Source organism: Peromyscus maniculatus, chromosome 7 (genome assembly GCF_049852395.1).
Source record: "Peromyscus maniculatus bairdii isolate BWxNUB_F1_BW_parent chromosome 7, HU_Pman_BW_mat_3.1, whole genome shotgun sequence".
Taxonomy (NCBI): domain Eukaryota; kingdom Metazoa; phylum Chordata; class Mammalia; order Rodentia; family Cricetidae; genus Peromyscus; species Peromyscus maniculatus.
Window position 1 is genome coordinate 104,963,514 of NC_134858.1, and position 18,795 is coordinate 104,982,308.

The window sequence follows — 18,795 nt, forward strand, 5'->3', positions numbered from 1 at the left end:
ACAACTCCTCCAAGCTATGAAGCCCAAACCAGATGATTTCTCCACTATTTCCGATCACACTAGCAAACCTCCCCTTATCAGCCTAAACCAGCAGCAGTCCCTTCTCTTTCTTTCTAGCCTCTCTGGTTCCCCTTTCTCCTCAGTGACAGGCTGCCCACCCAGTCAAGGCTGAGTATGTGGCATTAAAGCAACACTCAACTATCATGTATGAGGTCTTGCTCTATGTTAACCAATTGGGTATCCAATATATTACCCAATCCTATAACCTTACTTTCCATGATGTGTTGGGGAATATTATTCTAAGGTGTGTTACTTTTGTTTATGTTGAATTGTTTTAACTCTGTAAATCTGTGTTACTGTGCCTGTCTGAAACACCTGATGGTCTAATAAAGAGCTGATGGCCAATAGCAAGGCAGGAGAAAGGATGGGTAGGGCTGGCAGACAGAAAGAATTAACAGAAAGAGAAATCTGGGAGAGGAGAGATCTAGGAGTGAGAGAAGGAGGAAGACGTCAGGGGCTAGCCACCCAGCTACACAACCAGGAATGGAGTAAGAAAGAAAGGTATACAGGAATAGAGAAAGATAAAAGCCCAGAGGCAGAAGACAGGCGGGTTAATTTAAAGTTATGAAAAGCTGGCTAGAAACAAGCCAAGCTAAGGCTGGGCATTCATAATTAAGAATAAGCCTCTGTGTGTGATTTATTTGGGAGCTGGGTGGCAGGCCCCTCAAAAGAGCAAAAACAAACAATGATGTTTATATGATTCTCACTAACAATCTTCTCCCAGAGGAGTGGAGGCTAGTCTGGGATCAGGCTAGGGCCCATGCAGATGAAATCCACCAAGTTGATGACACCCACCCAGTTGGGGTTAGGGCAGTCCCCGACCAGGACCCTGAATGGACTTACAATACTCCAGGGGATATCCTAGCTAGGAATAGATTTTTAACTTGCCTCATGACTGGTCTCCATAAGGCTACCCTTATGGCAGCAAATTATAAAAAAATTCAAGAGATCATATAGGACAAACACAAAAACCCACTTCAATTTCTAGACTGCCTTACAAAGGCCCTCTTACAATACATCAATCTGGATCCTGAGACCCCAGATGGGAAGCAACTCCTTATGACTTACTTTCCCCCAAGTTCCCCTGATATTAGGGACAAGTTTAAACATCTAGAGAGGGCCCTTGACTCCAAAGGCCAAAGTCTTAACTGTGCCTTTTAAGGTGTACCATGGGAGAGATAAAAAGCACCAAACCAAAACTACCTGGAGCTAGTGACGGCCTTCTGACCAGCCACAGCCACCGCTGAGGCTCTCTGGCTCCCTGTTTCCAATGCAGTCAGGAGAGTCACTGGGCCCAGGCCTGTCTGAACCTTTATGCCACCCGAACCATGTCCAAGGTGCTATCAAGAAGGGCACTAGGGTGTTGACTGCCCCCATGGGCCTCGAGGCACGAGAACATCAAGCCCAGATTGCCCTTCAACCTACTTCCTTGATCTGGCCATGAATGACTCTGGGGGCCCAGGCTCTCTTGGCCTGACCACACCATCTCTGACAAGGAGCCTCAGGTAGTTATCACAGTATTAGGGTGATCCATCTCCTTCCTCTGGATACCAGGCCTACTTCTTTGGTCCTGACAAAGTTCTGGGGTCCCACCTCTCCTTCTCATTCCTCTGTTGTTGGGGTAGGGAGGACAGTCTTACCAGGTTCATCAAACCCCGCCTCTTAGCTGTATCTTTAAGGGTATCCTCCTTAGCCTTCCTAATGGTTTCAACCTGTCCCATCCTCTTGATGGGAAAGGGCCTCCTAGCCAAAGTGGGAGCCTCTATTTCTTTTGCTCCCCTCATCTGCTTGACCCCAGGCTCGCCAGCCATTCCCCTCCTCCTTTTCCCCCAAACCACATGATCTGACATACCCTTTCCCTTACCAGCCTCTCAGGTAGATTCCTGGGTATGGGACACTGAACCCCTCTATAGCCAAACACCACACCCCTTATCATTCAACTATAAAACTCCACCAATTTATAACCCAGGCTCAGTACCCACTCTCTCTCCAAAGCCTCAGGGGACTTAGCCTCCCATCTCTGATCTCTTAATAAAGAATCTTCTGCTCCCTACTCCCACTTTGATACTTCCATACTTGCAGTTAAAAAAATAATCAAACAATGGAACCTACTTCTTGGTTCAGGATCTCTGACTTATCAACTCAGCAGTGGTTCCCCTTCACCCTGTAGTACCCATGAAATGTCTTAACATTTCAAAATGACTTAAGTTGCTGATTTGACTCTTAAGGTGTATACAGATCATTTGTTTCTGCTGGCTTCTGCTATCCATCATATTTGGTTCTAAATTCTTCAGCTGCTTCTTCCCTCCATCCATCTCTAACCATCCATCTCTTCTCACCTACTTGGTAAATGTCCTCTCTGACTCCTGGAATCTGCTACACCCTCTGGGGCCCCACCATGTGGGCAACTCTATTATAACACTTGCTCCTCTCCCTCTATTGGAATCCTCCCTGTTTTCTGGCCTCCTCCCCCTAGGAGCTACCTGCTAAGTCCCATAGCTTCCTTAAGCCCTTCTGGGTCTCTGTGACCTTGTCATTCCTGCCTCTCAGCTCCCACTTGGGGCTTACAGAAACTCCCTCCAGCAGAGTTCATTTTTCAAACCTTCTCCTCTTCCTCCACAGACTCCATTTTATTAAAGCTTGCTCTGGCCTCAGTACAGTTCAAATGGCCAAAATTGGCATGCTCAATTTTCAATGATAACTTCTGCCACTGCACAAACAAATGATCCAAAAATCTTTCATAAACTTGCTTTCTCCTCTATTTCTTCTTACCTACACCTGTCTGGGGTAACTTGTACATATGGATGTTTATTGTCCAAGAGACCCCCACCTCTAACCAACAGCCCATCCTAATAGGGTCAGGAAATTGCTCTCTATTAGGCTGTCAAAGGCTGATCCAGTTCCCTTCACTCCTTCATCCGTCTCTCCTTCATTGGTGCTTACCACCTATGCCGGTTTTCTCTATTTTTGTATGATTATTCCTGTCCTGAAAGCAAAAATCATAAAAACAGGGTTTATGACAGAACTTAAAAAAACAGTATTTGTTTAATAAGGTACTAAAGCTGTATTTCCATGTACTCATACAGGAATGTACCCTGTGCTGGTAGCTGAACTTTTAACACTTCAACCAGGCCATTCTCATGATGGGACAGCTCACCCACCAGCAGGTTGCCAAAAGGAGATACTTATCCATGTAATATCTATTCAACTCCTAAAACAACTGTCCCATATGCTTGCTTTCTCTATGACCAAACTAGAGATTACTGTCAACACTAGCCAGAAACTTATGGAGGCTGTGAAAAGTCGTCTGGTCTGGCTCCAGCCTTAGAAATTCCTGGGCCATACTGTAGAGGAAGGACAGCATGCTACCAAGACCCTCTGCTTACCGAAACTAGGAGTGTTCAGTCTCTGTTAGTCTTTATTAGAAAGTTCTTAACATGTTATCTCTTTCCTCTAATTCTTTTGATTGCTTATTTGTCTTTGAAACAAGGTATTGCTATGTAGTCCAGGCTTTACTTGCTCTGTAGCTTAGGCTGCCCTCATACTCATGGCAATTCTCCTGCCTCAGTTTCCTGACTGCTAGGATCTGGTCTCTAACTTGAAGAAAATTTGCATATTAATTTTGCCTAGCAAGTCATACACAAACTCTAAATCAGGATTTAAGATGGTTAACTTCTCTATTAGAACCATGCCAACCGATCTAGACTACCTGTCTGATGCAAATAGGTTCATTTCAGAGGAGAACACACCAAACAGTGAAGTTATAATTTTACCTGCTTGAAGTTGCCATTTTTCCTCTGTTCCCAGTCCATCATGTCATGAAAGATAGGAATCATGATATTCCGCACTTCTGGCTGTGGGACCAGTGTCACACCCAGAAAAGGACCGATCATTCCCGGAATAAAGTGGATCTTATGTTCACCTGAACAATAAAACCCAACAAGTATTAGTTCATTCCTGCTTTGTTCCTTACATGGAAGATTCTCAAGTGAGGCCAGGAACATGTTACAATTTAGAGTGAGGCTGGGAATCTAGGCTCAGTGGTGGTACAGTGTTTGCCTAGCATGTATGAGGTCCTGAGAGAGATCTGAATTTCTCAGCATTGAGAAAGCCAAACCAACACACTCTACCTTCAACTGCTTATTTATAATAGAAGCTTCTAAGGCTAAAAGAGGATTTATTCTATGGTTTTTGAGATACTCCCTCTGCTTTTTATCTTTTTATTATTTTAAAAAATTCTTTAAAAACATTTATCATTTTATTTTATGTATATGAGTGTTTTGCCTGAATGTATGTCTGTGCACCATCTGGGTGCCTGGTACCAGAAAATGGCATCTGATCCCCTAGAAATGGAGTTAGAGATGGTTGTGAACCACCATGTTGGTGCTTGGAGTCAAACCTGGGTCCTCTGGAAGAGCAGTCAGTGCTCTTTAGTGCTGATCCATCCCTTCAGCATACTCCCCTATCTTTTTAGAATTTTCAATTGACTGGCCTCGTCAATTTGAAACACATGTTCAAAGGGCACAAAATTTCTTTTAAAAAAATTTCCTGTAAGTTTTAACTACCTGAAAACCCTCAGAGCAAGGAAATAGCTCGCTTTCTACAGATGAGTGATGTGCTAAGAGTTTCAGACATCTATCTACAGCTTCTGTTTAGTAAGGAAAATCTGTATGTTTCTGCTTAAACACAATGGACCTCCCTGACAATTCTACTTCTAGAAGGCATTTCAATGATCAGAAGTCCAGTCCAAGGCTTAAGCTACCAAATGCCTGAAGTCTATGGACCCCTTAAATCCTTTAAATGCCCACACTCATGTATGCTAAAAACAAACAAACAAACAAAAAACCTTCTACCTGAGCTAAGAGCTAACTGCATAGCTTCACCCTAATAGGCTTGCTTGAAGACCTAGATTCTCTTTGTACCCTCCCATGCCTGTTCTTCACATTGTATTCTTATGGTAGGAATACATCCACTCTGATCAGATCCATTCACTCTCCAACTTCCTTTATAAGGCCTTCCTATGGGAAGTGAAGGGAGTGATATAGCTTTTCCTTTGGTTAGTCTGTTCTCTAGGGAGTATTCCTAGAAGCCAGGGCCAGTCCTGAGGACTTTTCTTTGCAATGGTGTAACAGAAAGAACCAACTTCAGATCTCTGTTTTCAGTACTCAGAGACTACAAGAGGGGAACTCTTTGCCTGTGTAGTACAGTCAAGTAACTAGCCCCCCTGCTAGTTTGGGGGGCACCAGACAGAGAATGTTACTTCCTTCAAAAGCAATGAATGGTTTTACTAGACAAATGTAATATCTAAAAAAATCTGGAAGTATTGGGGATTGAACCCAGGCTAATACCTCTTTTGTTTCTTTCATTTTGGAAACCTATCTAAGAAGCAAATGTTAGCTCCAAGGCTCACTCTGCATACTCTGATCTTGGTACCTGGTATAGTTGTCAGTCTCTTGTGTTCCTAGGAATTTCAAAGTCAAGTTCAATGTTGAAAAATATATGCAAATTCTGTTGTGGGAAGGTTGTAAGAGTGATAAAGCTAAAAGGCCTGTTTGGAAACACATGCCTACTGAAGGATGAAGAGTCCTATTGCTGTATTCAATATATTATTTTATATGCATGAGTGCTTTACCTGCATGTATGTTAAGTGTGCCATGTACATGCTTAGTGCCTGCAGAGACCAGAAGAGGGCATCAGATCCCCTGGAATGAAGTTACAGATGATTGTGAGTCACCATGAGGGTGCTGGGAATTGAACCCAGGTCCTCTAGAAGAGTAGTCAGTACTTTTAACTGCTGAGTCATCTCACCAGTGCCCCCTGACACCTTACTTTTCATCTCTAGATCAGGGTGAGGAAGGTTGATAGGTGACTTTAAGATTCTATGATCATCATTCCTATGGCTTAAGAGGCACAAGCTTAGCTTAAATCACATTTCACTGGACATATAACTAATTTTTAAAAAATATTTATTTATTATGTATACAGTATACAGTGTTCCACCTGCACGCCAGAAGAGGGCACCATGTGGTCTCTGTGAATTGAACTCAGGACCTACTGGAAGAGCAGCCAGTGCTCTTAACTGCTGAGCCATCTCTCCAGCCCCCATATAACTAATATTTTAAAATCTTCCTGACAGAAGATTTATATCCCTCCAGAATTCTGGGTGGCCCAGCTACTCATCTATGCAACTGCAAGACTCTACCAGAAACACTGATCTGACAATTTTAGATTCAAAGTAGTATCTATTAGAAGTGTTCAAAGAAAAAGCCAAAGTCAATCTCATCCAAAGGCTGTAACTTTCATCTTTCATGATCTTTCATGTAAGTGGTATCAGATACATGATCTGGACACATAAGTACCCATGATCCAAAATTTGATCTTTATTAAAATCAATACCTGTCCTTTTTTCATGGTGTCTCCATGATCTACACTTCTAAGCCTGTAACATGTAGACAGGGACATGAGTAGTACAGAGGCTTTATAGCATGGATTCCCAAACTGGAAAAAAACTACTGTGTCTTCCTTTTACTCTTTTAACTTCTATTCCCAAAATGGAATGCATATGTCATAGTAGGATCTCTTAGCCAAACTCTCCCTGCCAAGGAGGGCTTTATATACATATGCTGCACTACATTATTCATCTGGGGTGCTATGTTAAAGATATGCGAGGAATTCTGGGGTCTGAACTGATATTCAGAAAGCTTTGGAGAATTATTAGTTATTGTACTTTTTATTTACCTATGCAGTATATGAAAGGAAGAATCAGTAAAAGACGTACCCAGATTCTGCCACATGCTGAACAGTTCATACGCCATCATCACGCGCATGTCCCCGTACCTGAAAATAGTAACACAGAAGCCAACTGTTAGTGGAGGGAGACAGACTTGGAAATTGAATGAGGTCAGAACATCAGCACTGTTATTTCTAATGCTCTCAAAATTCTAAGCCATTTGGTTAATGACTGAACTTTCATACTTGGCTCCTTGGGAAACCACCCATGTGAGAAACTTCTGGACTTCTGAAAGAGTCTGCCATAGAAAAACAGTTCCATCTGGACAAGTAGCAGAGAGATGAAGAGAAGACATCTGTCTTACTTATCTAGAATCTTCTTCCTCTTGGCTGAAGTAATGATTTCTAGCTGAAGGCTTGGCTGGTTTATGAACAGAACTGCCAGGCTAAAATAAGAATTCCACACCTAGAGAGACAGAAAAAGAACCACATGGTTGCCCAAGTCCTTAACCTTGCAGGGAAAGTAATTAAATACATGTGTAGCACAGAGTCCATTAGACAATCTTAAATTATTTTCTTAAGAAAAAAATTTCCTTTTAACTATCTTTAGAAACAGGTCTTTCCCCATTTTTGCTCCCTTGATTCTTTCTGAAGCCAACAACAGGCATCCTCATAGATGCCTGCTTCCCGATATTTCTACCAGGGAGGCTCTCAGCTCATATACAATAACCATCAGCCTAGGAATCTATAGTACTATGAATATATTAATGAAGCAAAAAGGGGAGAGCATAGAATTTAGCTTTCTAGGGTTATTGTGACAGTGATGAGTTTTAGGAGCTCCTACCTTGAAGTCAAAGTCTGTGTCTGTGAAATTCTTGTGCAGTGCAGAGGACAGGTACTGGACAGTAGTAACTATAATACTGCAGTGAGGAAACAAGGCATTGCAGAATTAAAAGACTAACAGCGGCATAGCCTAGCATTGGCTGTCTGCCTGTAGGCAAACTTCTTGAAGACAACTTGTTCTTAGATAAGATGGGGCTTTAAAGGAAAGAGAAAATGGAGCAAACTCCACAGAAAACCAGTTTCAGAGAAATGTCTCTTAGAAAGTGAGCTAGCAAAGGATGTGGGTCACTGATAATTCTTCTCTCTTAAGACTTGTTGTTCTTTAAGATTTTTTTTCTAGCACAAAAAGTAATTTTAGTATTCTGGGCATCTTTGGATAACAACACAGATTATGATCACTTTGTAGGATTTAGAGCATACTTTTATTATTTTACCAGATAATACGAGTTTATAGTGATTAAATATTTCCTTTTGCCATGTACTATTTTCATCTGGCTTCAGCCTTTGGACTAGAATATCACTCTTAATCTTAGCCTGGAACATATAAGGGTAATAATAGGACGATATTCCTATGAGAATCAAGAACATGAGTTGAAGTGTAAAGGAAGGGAAATGTAATATTAAGGGAAGGGAAGTTAAGGGTTTTATTACAGAGGGCCTTGACTATGTGGCAAAGAAACTATGCTTAAGAGTGGCCACCTGACCTACCAGGTAAGTACAGGTGAAAAGAGTGTAAGAACAAGAGGGCATAGAGGATACCATGAAAACAAGGCCTCTAAATCAACATGATCAAAGCACATATATGAACTCACAGAGACTGAGGCAGCATGCACAGGGCCTACATGGGTCTGCACCAGGTCCTGCACATATATATTATGGCTTCCAGTTTACTGTTTTCAATGGGATTCCTGAGTGTGTGCATGAGCGGGTCTCTGATTCATGTATCTTCTCTTGGGCTCTTTTCCTTTAGTTGATTTTTCTTTTGTTTATCATATTTGTCCAATTCTAATGTGGTAGTTTTATTTTATCTTATTATATTTTATTATTATCTTCTAGAAGCCTGTTCTTTTCTAATGAAACAGAAAGGGAGTGAATCTGGATTAGGGAGGAACTGTGAGGAGTAGAGGGAGGAGAAACCATAATCTTGATATATTATGTGAAAAAACTATCTATTTTCAATAAAAAGAAAAAGAAGTGGCCATATGGGTCTTTATACAGAAGAGGGAAAAAAAGCAAAAACAGTATATAAAAGAGACTGGTCTTCCAGCAGAGCAGGTAGCAAGGGTAAGGGTGAAAGATAAAGAGGCTACTTCTGCAGGACAGGCTATAGAATCTAAAGTTTTCTAAGTGTAACTAGGAGACAGAAATAAGAATGATCTAGATAGAAAACCACTATTTGAGGAAATATTTGTGCAACTTCCTATCATTCTTTTGTTTTGGACAAAACATTTGTAGGTTTTAAGGAAAAAAGGGCCCTAATAAAGTGCTCAACATGAAAAAAATTCACATTGCTTTGCTAATATACCTAATAAATAATTTGACTGCATTCTATACAATGCCAACATAAAAGGCAGACCAGTGAGAGGAGGTAGTAGGCTAAATAGTGAAGACCAAGTCATCTTAGTAGACAGAGATCAAATGAACAACTTCTTACTACACGTATCACTTCTCTAGTTTGCCAAGAGGAAGCACAGATCAGAAATATGAGTTGGGCAGACATATTAAGACAGTCTTTGTATTTCATCTCTATAGTCAGAAGTGCTCAGAGCTTTGCAGCCAGGGCTTAGGTGGACAGTTAGCACTAGGAGGTAAGTACTGTTTGGCAGACAATACAACTCAGATCAAGAGGGCAGCTTGGAACACTGCCTAAAGCTGCAGAGCAACAGAGGTTCTTTCCTAGTATTGTATTTCCCCTCTTTAACATAGCTTTTTCTATTCACTACTGTCGAGTCTGCTTTTTGAATTATCTTTCATTCTTTTCTTTCATTGTCTTTATGGCCAGTGGGTAAATCCTGTGGGTTGAATCTGCAAACAAATTTCATATTTGTTAACTCCTCTCTCTTCCCAGTCTTGGTCTTAATCTTCCTCTCACTCACATATACAAATTACCCCCAGCTTGACCTAGGGCTCCATGGATGCCAATACAGGGCCTTTTCTTACTTGCTTGTCAACAGTCTCATCACCATCCAATCTCGAGGGAAGACACTCATCTTCATTAGGTTTCTGAACACACAGAAAATCTTCAGCAGAAATTCCTGACCACAGAAGAAAAGCAATGTGAGACAATGTTACTACTGCTGTCCCATTTCCTCAGCTGGTCCTTTCTGAACTTTCTGCTAGGAGAATGTGGTACAAGTGGGTTAGAGGTGGTTCCCTCTCTGAGTTGTTTGTCTCTTACTAGATACATGACAATGAATTCAGGACAGTCTTCTAGGCCATATATGGGTAAAGCCAAATTTGGCAGACTCGAGACAGCTTTACAACTCTAGATCCACACCTAAAATCTAAAGCCCAGGTCAGACTATCATTCTCTAAGTAAGAGTCCCAATCAAGCATTTGATAGTAAGAACATGCTTTTTTTTTTTTTAATATTAGTAGCACTTTGATTGTTGAGAAAAACACTTTAGGAATGGGAGTGTAAAAATCCAAAAATTCCTGGGGCTGAAGTCAATGGTAGAAGGTATACATAGTATACCCAACAGCCCATCCCATTCCCAACACCATCCTCAAACAAAACCCCCAAACAAAACAATGCAAAAACCACAAACCCTCTAATAAATCTGTGTCCATGAAAATTATGAGGTGGCTAAAACTGATTAAACAATCCAATATTATATAATTTGAGGAGAATGTGCTGGCTAGTTTTGTCAACTTGACAGAGTCAGCTGGGAAGAAAGAATCTTAACTGAAGAATTGCTTCCATCATATTGGCCTGTGGGGGCATTTTTTCAAATTAATATTTGATGTGGGAGGGGCCTATCCAATTGTGGGTTGTGCCACCTCTGGGCTGGTGGTCTTGGGTTGCTTAAGAAAGCAAACTGAGCAAGCCGTGCAAGTAAGCCATTAAGCAGCACTTTTCCATGGTCTCTACTTTTAGTTCCTGCCTCCAGATTCCTGTCTCTAGTTCCTGCCTTGGCTTCCCAATGATGGACTGTAACTTGTAAGCTAAATAAACCCTCTCCTCTCCAAATTGGTTTTGGTCAGAATTTTATCACAGCCAACAAAAGCAAACAAGGACAAAAAGTTTAGTAAGGAAAAATAGATGAATCTCAGGAAACACTGATTTTTGTTACATTTCACTCTTCCCAATTCCTATCTTCTCTATCTACTTGAACACTCTACTATAGAACTTCAGCAGACACAAAAACCAAGAGTCTAGCAGCCATTGGAATAAAATAGTTTTAGAGCCCCTATGAAGCCCATTCTCTAGAGAACTGTTATTGTTTGTCCTGTTTGGCAGCTCTTTGGACAAGCCTACTGTCAGGGCTTGTCTTTATTTTATTTAACTCAGAGCTTATCTAGCTATCCCCAGGACATTTGTTGAAAAAAGAAAAGGTCATATAATTTAACATTCTAGATACATAACACAATTCACATTACTTGGAACAAAAAGAGATCTACCAAGAAGCTTCAAGGAAAATCTGATGAATGAGATATATATAGGGACCTGTGAAAAGATTTGGTATATTCCTTGGATTCTAGACAGTCACTCATGTGCTGGTCTGTTCATATTGTCAGAAAGACTCAAGAAGCTCAAATCTCTCATCTCTGACTTAACATGAGGTTCTGTACAAACAGAACTCTAAAAAGATAGAGCTGTATCATGCTGGAGTACTAAAGGTGAGCCCCAGAATATACATAGAGCCCCTTAGCAAAGCAGAGAGATTTACTGATTTTGAGCATCTAAGAACATAGCTGTCTAATTGCTACATGAGCACCAATTTAACTGATTAGAAACATCTATGGATACAAACAATCTAAAATATAGACATGAAAGAATTAGTTCAGGGAAGATCAGTCAATAAAGAAACATTATAGCTGGGCGTGGTGGTGCACGCCTTTAATCCCAGCACTGGAGAGGCAGAGGCAGGTGGATCTCTGAGTTCGAGGCCAGCCTGGTCTATAGAGAGAGTTCCAGGACAGCCAAGGCTACACGAGAAATCCTGTCTCAAACAATAAACAAACAAGCAAAACCCAAAAAACTGTACCAACCAATCAAGCAAAAACTCAACCTCTCCCAAACAACAAACAAACAAAACAATAACAACAAACACCAAAATGCCAAAAATGTGAAAACATTGCTACTAGCATAAACAATAAACCCTGACGTGGGAGTAATCTGATTTTCAGAGTTTCCACATTAGATAAATGCCTAGCTTTCTCTAAGATATGTAGGATAGTATGAAGAGGATTTCATAGAAAAAGTAAAAGATTTCATTCCAAAGGCATAGAAAACATTTTCAACATAATAGGAGAAAAAATTGCAGATTTTAGTGAAAGAGATGCTAGTCCAGATACAGGAAAGACATTTAGAATACCGAACAGACAAGACCATATCATATCATAATTAAACTATGAAATAGATAGAACAAAGAAAATACACTGAAAGCAGAAAAGAAAGAAACATTGAACCATGTATAAAGGAGCACAGTTTTGTTTTGTATGCAGATATCAAATCACTTCAGCATGTTTGTTGAGGACCCTTCTCCCTTCATTAAATTGTCTTGGCATCACCACTGGAAATTAATAGTGTAAATACAAAGATTTATTCCTGAACTATTCAGCTTAGTTTTATTGATTTTTGTGTCTATTTTTGCATGTATCAATTTTTTTTTAAAGACAGGGTCTTACAGTGTAGTCCTGACTGGCTCAGACTTGAACTCAGAGATCAGCCTGCCTCTGCCTCAAGTGCTGAGATTAAAGGCGTGCTCCACCATGCCCCAGCTTGCCAGTGTCAATCTTGACTATTTATTACTTCGTAGTAAGTTCTAAAGTGGGTAAGTGTTACTCTTCCAATATATATTTTTTTAGCAATGTCCCTTTCAATTCAATAAAAACCACATCAGTTTGTAAAAAAGTGGAGTTGGAATTTTGATAGGTTTGCATCAAAACTGAAGATCAATTTAGAAAAGTATTCCCATCTTAACAACATAATGTTCTTCTAATCCAAGAAGACATAAATATATTTCTATCTATTTGAGTTTTAATTTCTTTTCCTAATTATCTTATTCATCTTGATATAATACATGTATATTTTTATTTAGTTATATTTATATGTGTGGTATGCATATATGCACACCTGGCCTTCTACTTTTTAAGATGTGGTCTCTGACTGATTCAGTGAGATTGGCTATGGGGATCCTTCTGTCTCCACCTTCTTAGCACCTGGACTACTGGCATACACTTATATCCAGCTTTTTATGTGGGTACTGGGAATTCAGGTCTTCATACTGTACAAGAAGGATTTTGACTGAGCCATCTTCTCAGCCCAGAATTATTTTTTCCTACTTCAATTTTATTTTACCACTTTCCTAAAATAAAACTAATGAAATATATAATGTGAACTCTTGTACTTGACACTCATGACAAGCTACCAATTGTTGTGGAATAGAATATTTGTTTAACTATGTAAAGATGTGTTGTTTTACCTTGTTTGCCTAAGGACCTGATTTATCTAATAAAAAGCTGAATGGCCAACAGCTAGGCAGAGGAGGGATAGGTGGGGCTGGCAGGCAGAGAGAAAAGGGGGTGTCAGCCAGCCAGACATAGAGAAAGCAGGAAAGCAGGATGGATGGTATGTAGATTAGGAAAATGAGCCTCAGGGTAGTACATAGATTAATAAAAATGGGTTAATTTAAGTTAAAAAAGGGATTGCTAGAAACAAGCCTAAACTAAAGGCTGAGCATTCCTAATTAATTATTATTAATTAATATCTGTGTCATGATTTGGGGGCTGGCAGTCCAAGAAAGCCTGCTACAACCATTATCTGTACCTGATCTTTATATTGTCTTCCCTAGGCATTGTCAAAGCAAAACTGTTGGCTGTTTCAATGCTGTTCACACGAGGCACCAAATTGAAAAGGGCTTCTGACACACTGGGGTTGGTATTAGGAAGACTGCTAATCAAAAACTATGATATTGGCTGGGTGTGGCGGCACACACTTTTTATCCCAGCACTCAGAGGCAGAAGCAGATGAAACTCTGTCAGTTTGAGGCCAACCTGGTGTACAAAGCAGATGCCAGGACAGCCAGAATAGTTACACAGAGAAACCCTGTCTTGAAAAACCATCCACCCACACATGCATGCACACAACAGGCTATTCCTGTTCTGGGTTTCAAATGAAGAGACCACCTATTTGTGTGCTACTCAGAAAGATTCCCATGGTGAGTTCCCCAAATCCAGAAAGCAACAAGAGAATCTTCCTGCAGATAATCCACATCTTTGCTCCTTTTCCTGGAACATTCTCTGCTCTCTTTCTCTCACATACTTGACAGAGGCTGTTCAGAGGCATTGAAGATGATGGCATAGAGTCCAGTCTTAGTGAGGCTCACAGGGCAAGACTAGGGTTCTCGGGTTCCCTTTCCAAAATCTGACCCTGTCCCCTTCTTTCTTCATGAGTTCAGAGTTATGGACTCTAGGGATGGGCCTCCTTCTCTAGCCCCCCCCCCCTTTGTCTTCCAAGGCCCCTTTTGCTTCTTGCATGCACTTGGCAGGAAATGAGGCTACGGTACTGGGCCTGCAAGCCTGAATCAGGCTGAAGTATGGAGGGGAGGTGGGCACCTCTCTATGTTCCTGTCCCGGTCCCCTCCTCAGAATTATTTCCATAATCACTTTTCATATTATTCAGTGCTAGTGAATAAATATGACTTGTGTTTTGAATGTCTGCTGAACTTATTTATTCTATTTTATATGAAGCAGAGTTGGGGCTTATTTTATTTATTATTATTATTTTTTTTTTTTTTTTTTTTTTTGAGAGAGGGTTTCGCTATGTAGCCTTGGCTGTCTTGGAACTTGCTTTGTAGACCATGCTGGCCTTGAACTCAGAGATCCCCATGCCTCTACCTGCCAAGTTCTGGGATTAAAGGTGTGTGCAGCTATACCTAGCTGGGGTTTATTGCAGATATTTTAAGAAAGATTTTAAGCATGAAGGTTAATAGACAGGTACACTACAGAAAGAAAGCACAATGGGGGTTTCTCTAAGGGTCATTTGTTTACTTTTGTTAGGTTTTGTTGTCCTTGGATGCCTTAGAGTTTACAGTATGTAAAGTGGTGCTGTCTGTAGGTAGAGATAGTTTTAGTTCCTTTCTAATTCACATAGCTTTTATTGTTTTCCTCAAGCCTAGTTACTTCAGGCAAGTTCTTCGGCATTAATAATGACTATCAGTGAATAGAGCAGCCAACTTGTTTTTATTGAGTGTGACACTGTCTATGGATTTTCACAGGTGCTTTTCATCAGGCCAAAGATGTTCCTTTTTATTTCTAGTTTCTTGAATGACTTTATTAGAAAAAAAATTGTGGGTTTATTTTACATTTTTTTCTGCCATTAATGGAAAAATTGTGTTTTGTTTTGCTTTTGTTGTTCTTTATACATCCTTGGATAATAGGATGTTATATTTTTTGACGTCTATGTGTTGTGCCAATCTGGCATTTTGGGGGATAAATTCAATTTGATCAATGTATTTTATTCTTGTATTATGTTGCTGGAGTGTGTGTGTGTGTGTGTGTGTGTGTGTGTGTGTGTGTGTGTACGTCTGGTGGTATATGGTATTGAGGACTGAACCCAGGGCCTCTCTACCACTGAACTGGAACCCTACCCCTGTTAGCATTTAGGTGAAGAATTTTTTGCTTATATTCACATTGGGAAATTTCTGATTTTTAACAATAATTTCATAAAATATGTTGTTGGTTGTTTTTACTTTTTTCTCTTTTGTGGAGCCAGCCACCCAGCTCCCAATAAGTCACATATTGGAGGTTTATTCTTTACTATAAATGCCCAGCCTTAGCTTGGCTTGTTTCTAGCCAGATTTTCATAACTTTAAATTAACCCATCGGTCTTCTGCCTCTGGGCTTTTATCTTTCTCTATTCCTGTATACCTTTCTTTCTTACTCCATTGCTGGTTGTATAGCTGGGTGGCTAGCCCCTGATGTCCTCCTCCTTCTCTCACTCCTAGATCTCTCCTCTCCCAGATTTCTCTTTCTATTAATTCTTTCTGTCTATCAGCCCCACCTATTTTTTCTCCTGCCTTGCTATTGGCCATCAGCTCTTTATTAGACCATCAGGTGTTTCAGACAGGCACAATAACACAGCTTTACAGAGTTAAACAGATGCAACATAAACAAAAGTAACACACCTTAAAATAAATTCCTCAACAAAAATGACCCAGAAAAATGTTCTCTTTTTGTGAAAGATTCTGGCATTCATTCTTCTTAAAATTTTTGATAAAATTATCAAATTATTTAACATTTTTGAAATGAACATTTCTTTAATAAGTTTTCTTATGCATTTTCTTCATTCATTGACACCTGTCCAAAATCTTACTTGTTCTTACTTCATTCAAATAGCATCACTTATTAATACTCATAAAATAATACCTAGTATACAAAATCTATGCTTTGGGACCTTATGTAATCTTAGAAATCTTGATTACTAGCAAACAAATTATGATGGCTCTTATACTGTATCCAACTCTGTCATCAAAGCCAATGAAAGGATGTTTATGTAAAGATAAGGAAGTAACAATAGAATTAAAGTTATAAGCCAATCACTATACTAAAATGTATACACACAAAACTCTATTGTATAGTGTCTTCATTTTACAGACACAGAAAGTAAAACTAAATAAACTGCAACAGATCTGCTTTTTAAAAATATTCTTGCCGGGCGGTGGTGGCGCACGCCTTTAATCCCAGCACTCAGGAGGCAGAGGCAGGCGGATCTCTGTGAGTTCGAGGCCAGCCTGGGCTACCAAGTGAGCTCCAGGAAAGGCACAAAGCTACGCAGAGAAACCCTGTCTCGAAAAACCAAAAAAAAAAAAAAAATTCTTTGTATATGGGGGAGTGTATGTGCACAACATGCATGTGAGGGCAGAGGACGACTTCCCATGACTCAGTTCTCTCTTACTTTGCATTGAGGCAGGGTCTCTCATTTTTGCTGCTTTGTTATGTACACATATTTCTGACTGATTTTCCCATCTTCATCTCCCATCTCACCATGGAGCACTGAGATTACAGGTCAGTGCTGCTGTATCTGGTTTTTCATATAGGTTCTATAGATAGAACTAAAGCCATCATATTTGTTCAGCAGTTGGTTTTTTTTCTCTCCTGAGACATTTCTATAGCCATACATACATATGTATACGTATGTAGTTTTTAAACATTGCTGTTTTACTCATTTGCTCTTTGTTAGATTTGTTCTCCTTTGCCAATATTTTCTGACTATATAAGGGCAGAGGTCATTTTTTTGGTCTTAGTAAGTGTTCAAAAATCTGGTCTTGTTCTTATTTTTTTATTAATATATGGGAAATTTAAAATTGATAATTTTTTGGGGGGACAGGGTTTCTCTGCGTAGTTTTGTGCCTTTCCTGGATCTCGCTCTGTAGACCAGGCTGGCTTCGAACTCACAGAGATCTACCTGCCTCCGCCTCCCGAGTGCTGGGATTAAAGACATGTGCCATCACTGCCCGGCTTGAAATTGATAATTTGATCTTGCTATTTGTAATAAATCTTCTAAAATGAATGCAATCAAAGAAACACCAAATTATATTCTTTAAAAATAAGAATTTTAAGGCTAGGAAGATGACTCAATGTATAAAGTGCTTACTGTGCAATCATGGGACCTAAGCTGGGATTCCAGAATCCACATGTCAAATGCATGTGTGTGTGTGTGTGTGTGTTCCCAGCATTCTTACATTAAAATTAAGATGGCAAGACAGATAACCTAGTGTACACAATGAAGATCACACATCAAGAAACATTGCTTCAAGGCAAGGATGACACTGAAGTCCTATGGTCCACAGGCATGCCATGGTACCTGCATGCTTCCTCCACACATGAATGCACACACATGCACACATCTCTTACCCACTTACACGCAAAGATAAAAGGTATATAAATGATATCTAAATAATGCTGTCCTAAAGAGCACATGAACAGATTCCATATTTAATGTGGTAGACTGAACATGTTCTCTTATTTATGCATCTCTTATGCATTTGCATTTATGCAAAATGACAGTCAAGAAAGTAAAATATAGGGATTCACAGAGACAAAACAGGAGAGAATTCAGTAGTCAAATGAACTCAACAAAATACAGAAAACTTTAAAAGGGAGAAATCAGGGTTGGAGAGATGGCTCTGTGACTAAGAGCACTTACTACTCTTCCACAGGATCCAGTTCTGTTCCCAGCAGCCATGTAGGGCAGCTCACAGCAACCTTCAGTGCCAGCTCCAGGGGATCCAAAGCCTCTAGTCTCTGAGGGCACCTGAAGACATATGCAAACACTCCCCCCAACACATGATTTAAAAATAAAAAAATTTAAAAGAAGAAAGTATAGTAACTGACTTAAGAGACTCGAGGAACCCTATTCCCTGCAGAAATGGGGCTTTTGGAGGTGAGAGCACTAGGAAGCAACAAGAGGACATCAGGCAGGCAGACTCTCAGAAAGGCATACAACTGGAGGGGCCACCAGACACTTCTGTGGGGCTGGGGTATGAAGGATAAAAAACAGGAAACTCAGTTTCAATCTCTCTGGCTCCCCTCTGCTATCTCACTCATGTCATCAGGTACTTAGCCTTTTCCTAACCCATCAGGAAACTGAGAAATGTTTTCTGGAGTTGGGTGATCATTCAGTATTTGTTTTCAATACAGTAAAAGCTGAAATCTGAGATGACAAAATGAAAACAGGAATTGAAAGAAAGTTTATATGTTAAACTGGAATACTTGTGGATTCTATTTTTCCATATTAATGTTTTTTTGTTACCATACAAAATTATGGGTTTCATTATGACATTTTTTAAAGATATAGATCACTGAACTTATCCACCACCTCATTATCCCATCTTCCATCCTCCCCAATCATTTCCTTCAGACTTTGTCCCCATTCAGACTTTCATATATATATGCTCCCCTCCCGCCCCTGCTTTTTTTTTTTTTGGTTTTTCAAGA

The 18,795-nt window shown here is 40.0% G+C and overlaps 1 protein-coding gene and 1 long non-coding RNA gene across 16 annotated transcripts in view; one reads left to right on the plus strand and one right to left on the minus strand.

The window, feature by feature from the left end:
• Dock3 (dedicator of cytokinesis 3) overlaps positions 1–18,795 on the minus strand; it is a 351,959-nt gene that overhangs the window by 59,704 nt on the left and 273,460 nt on the right. For all 15 annotated transcript variants that reach the window (XM_076575472.1, XM_076575468.1, XM_076575464.1 and 12 more), the window contains 5 exons: positions 9,793–9,887; positions 7,634–7,709; positions 7,155–7,255; positions 6,839–6,897; positions 3,834–3,982 (listed from right to left, as the gene is read on the minus strand). In XM_076575472.1, the coding sequence (XP_076431587.1) occupies positions 3,834–3,982; positions 6,839–6,897; positions 7,155–7,255; positions 7,634–7,709; positions 9,793–9,887 (480 nt within the window). The remainder of the gene's footprint in view (positions 1–3,833; positions 3,983–6,838; positions 6,898–7,154; positions 7,256–7,633; positions 7,710–9,792; positions 9,888–18,795) is intronic.
• The window catches only part of LOC143274088 (uncharacterized), a 36,900-nt gene that overhangs the window by 1,705 nt on the left and 16,400 nt on the right, over positions 1–18,795 (plus strand). The window lies entirely within an intron of this gene.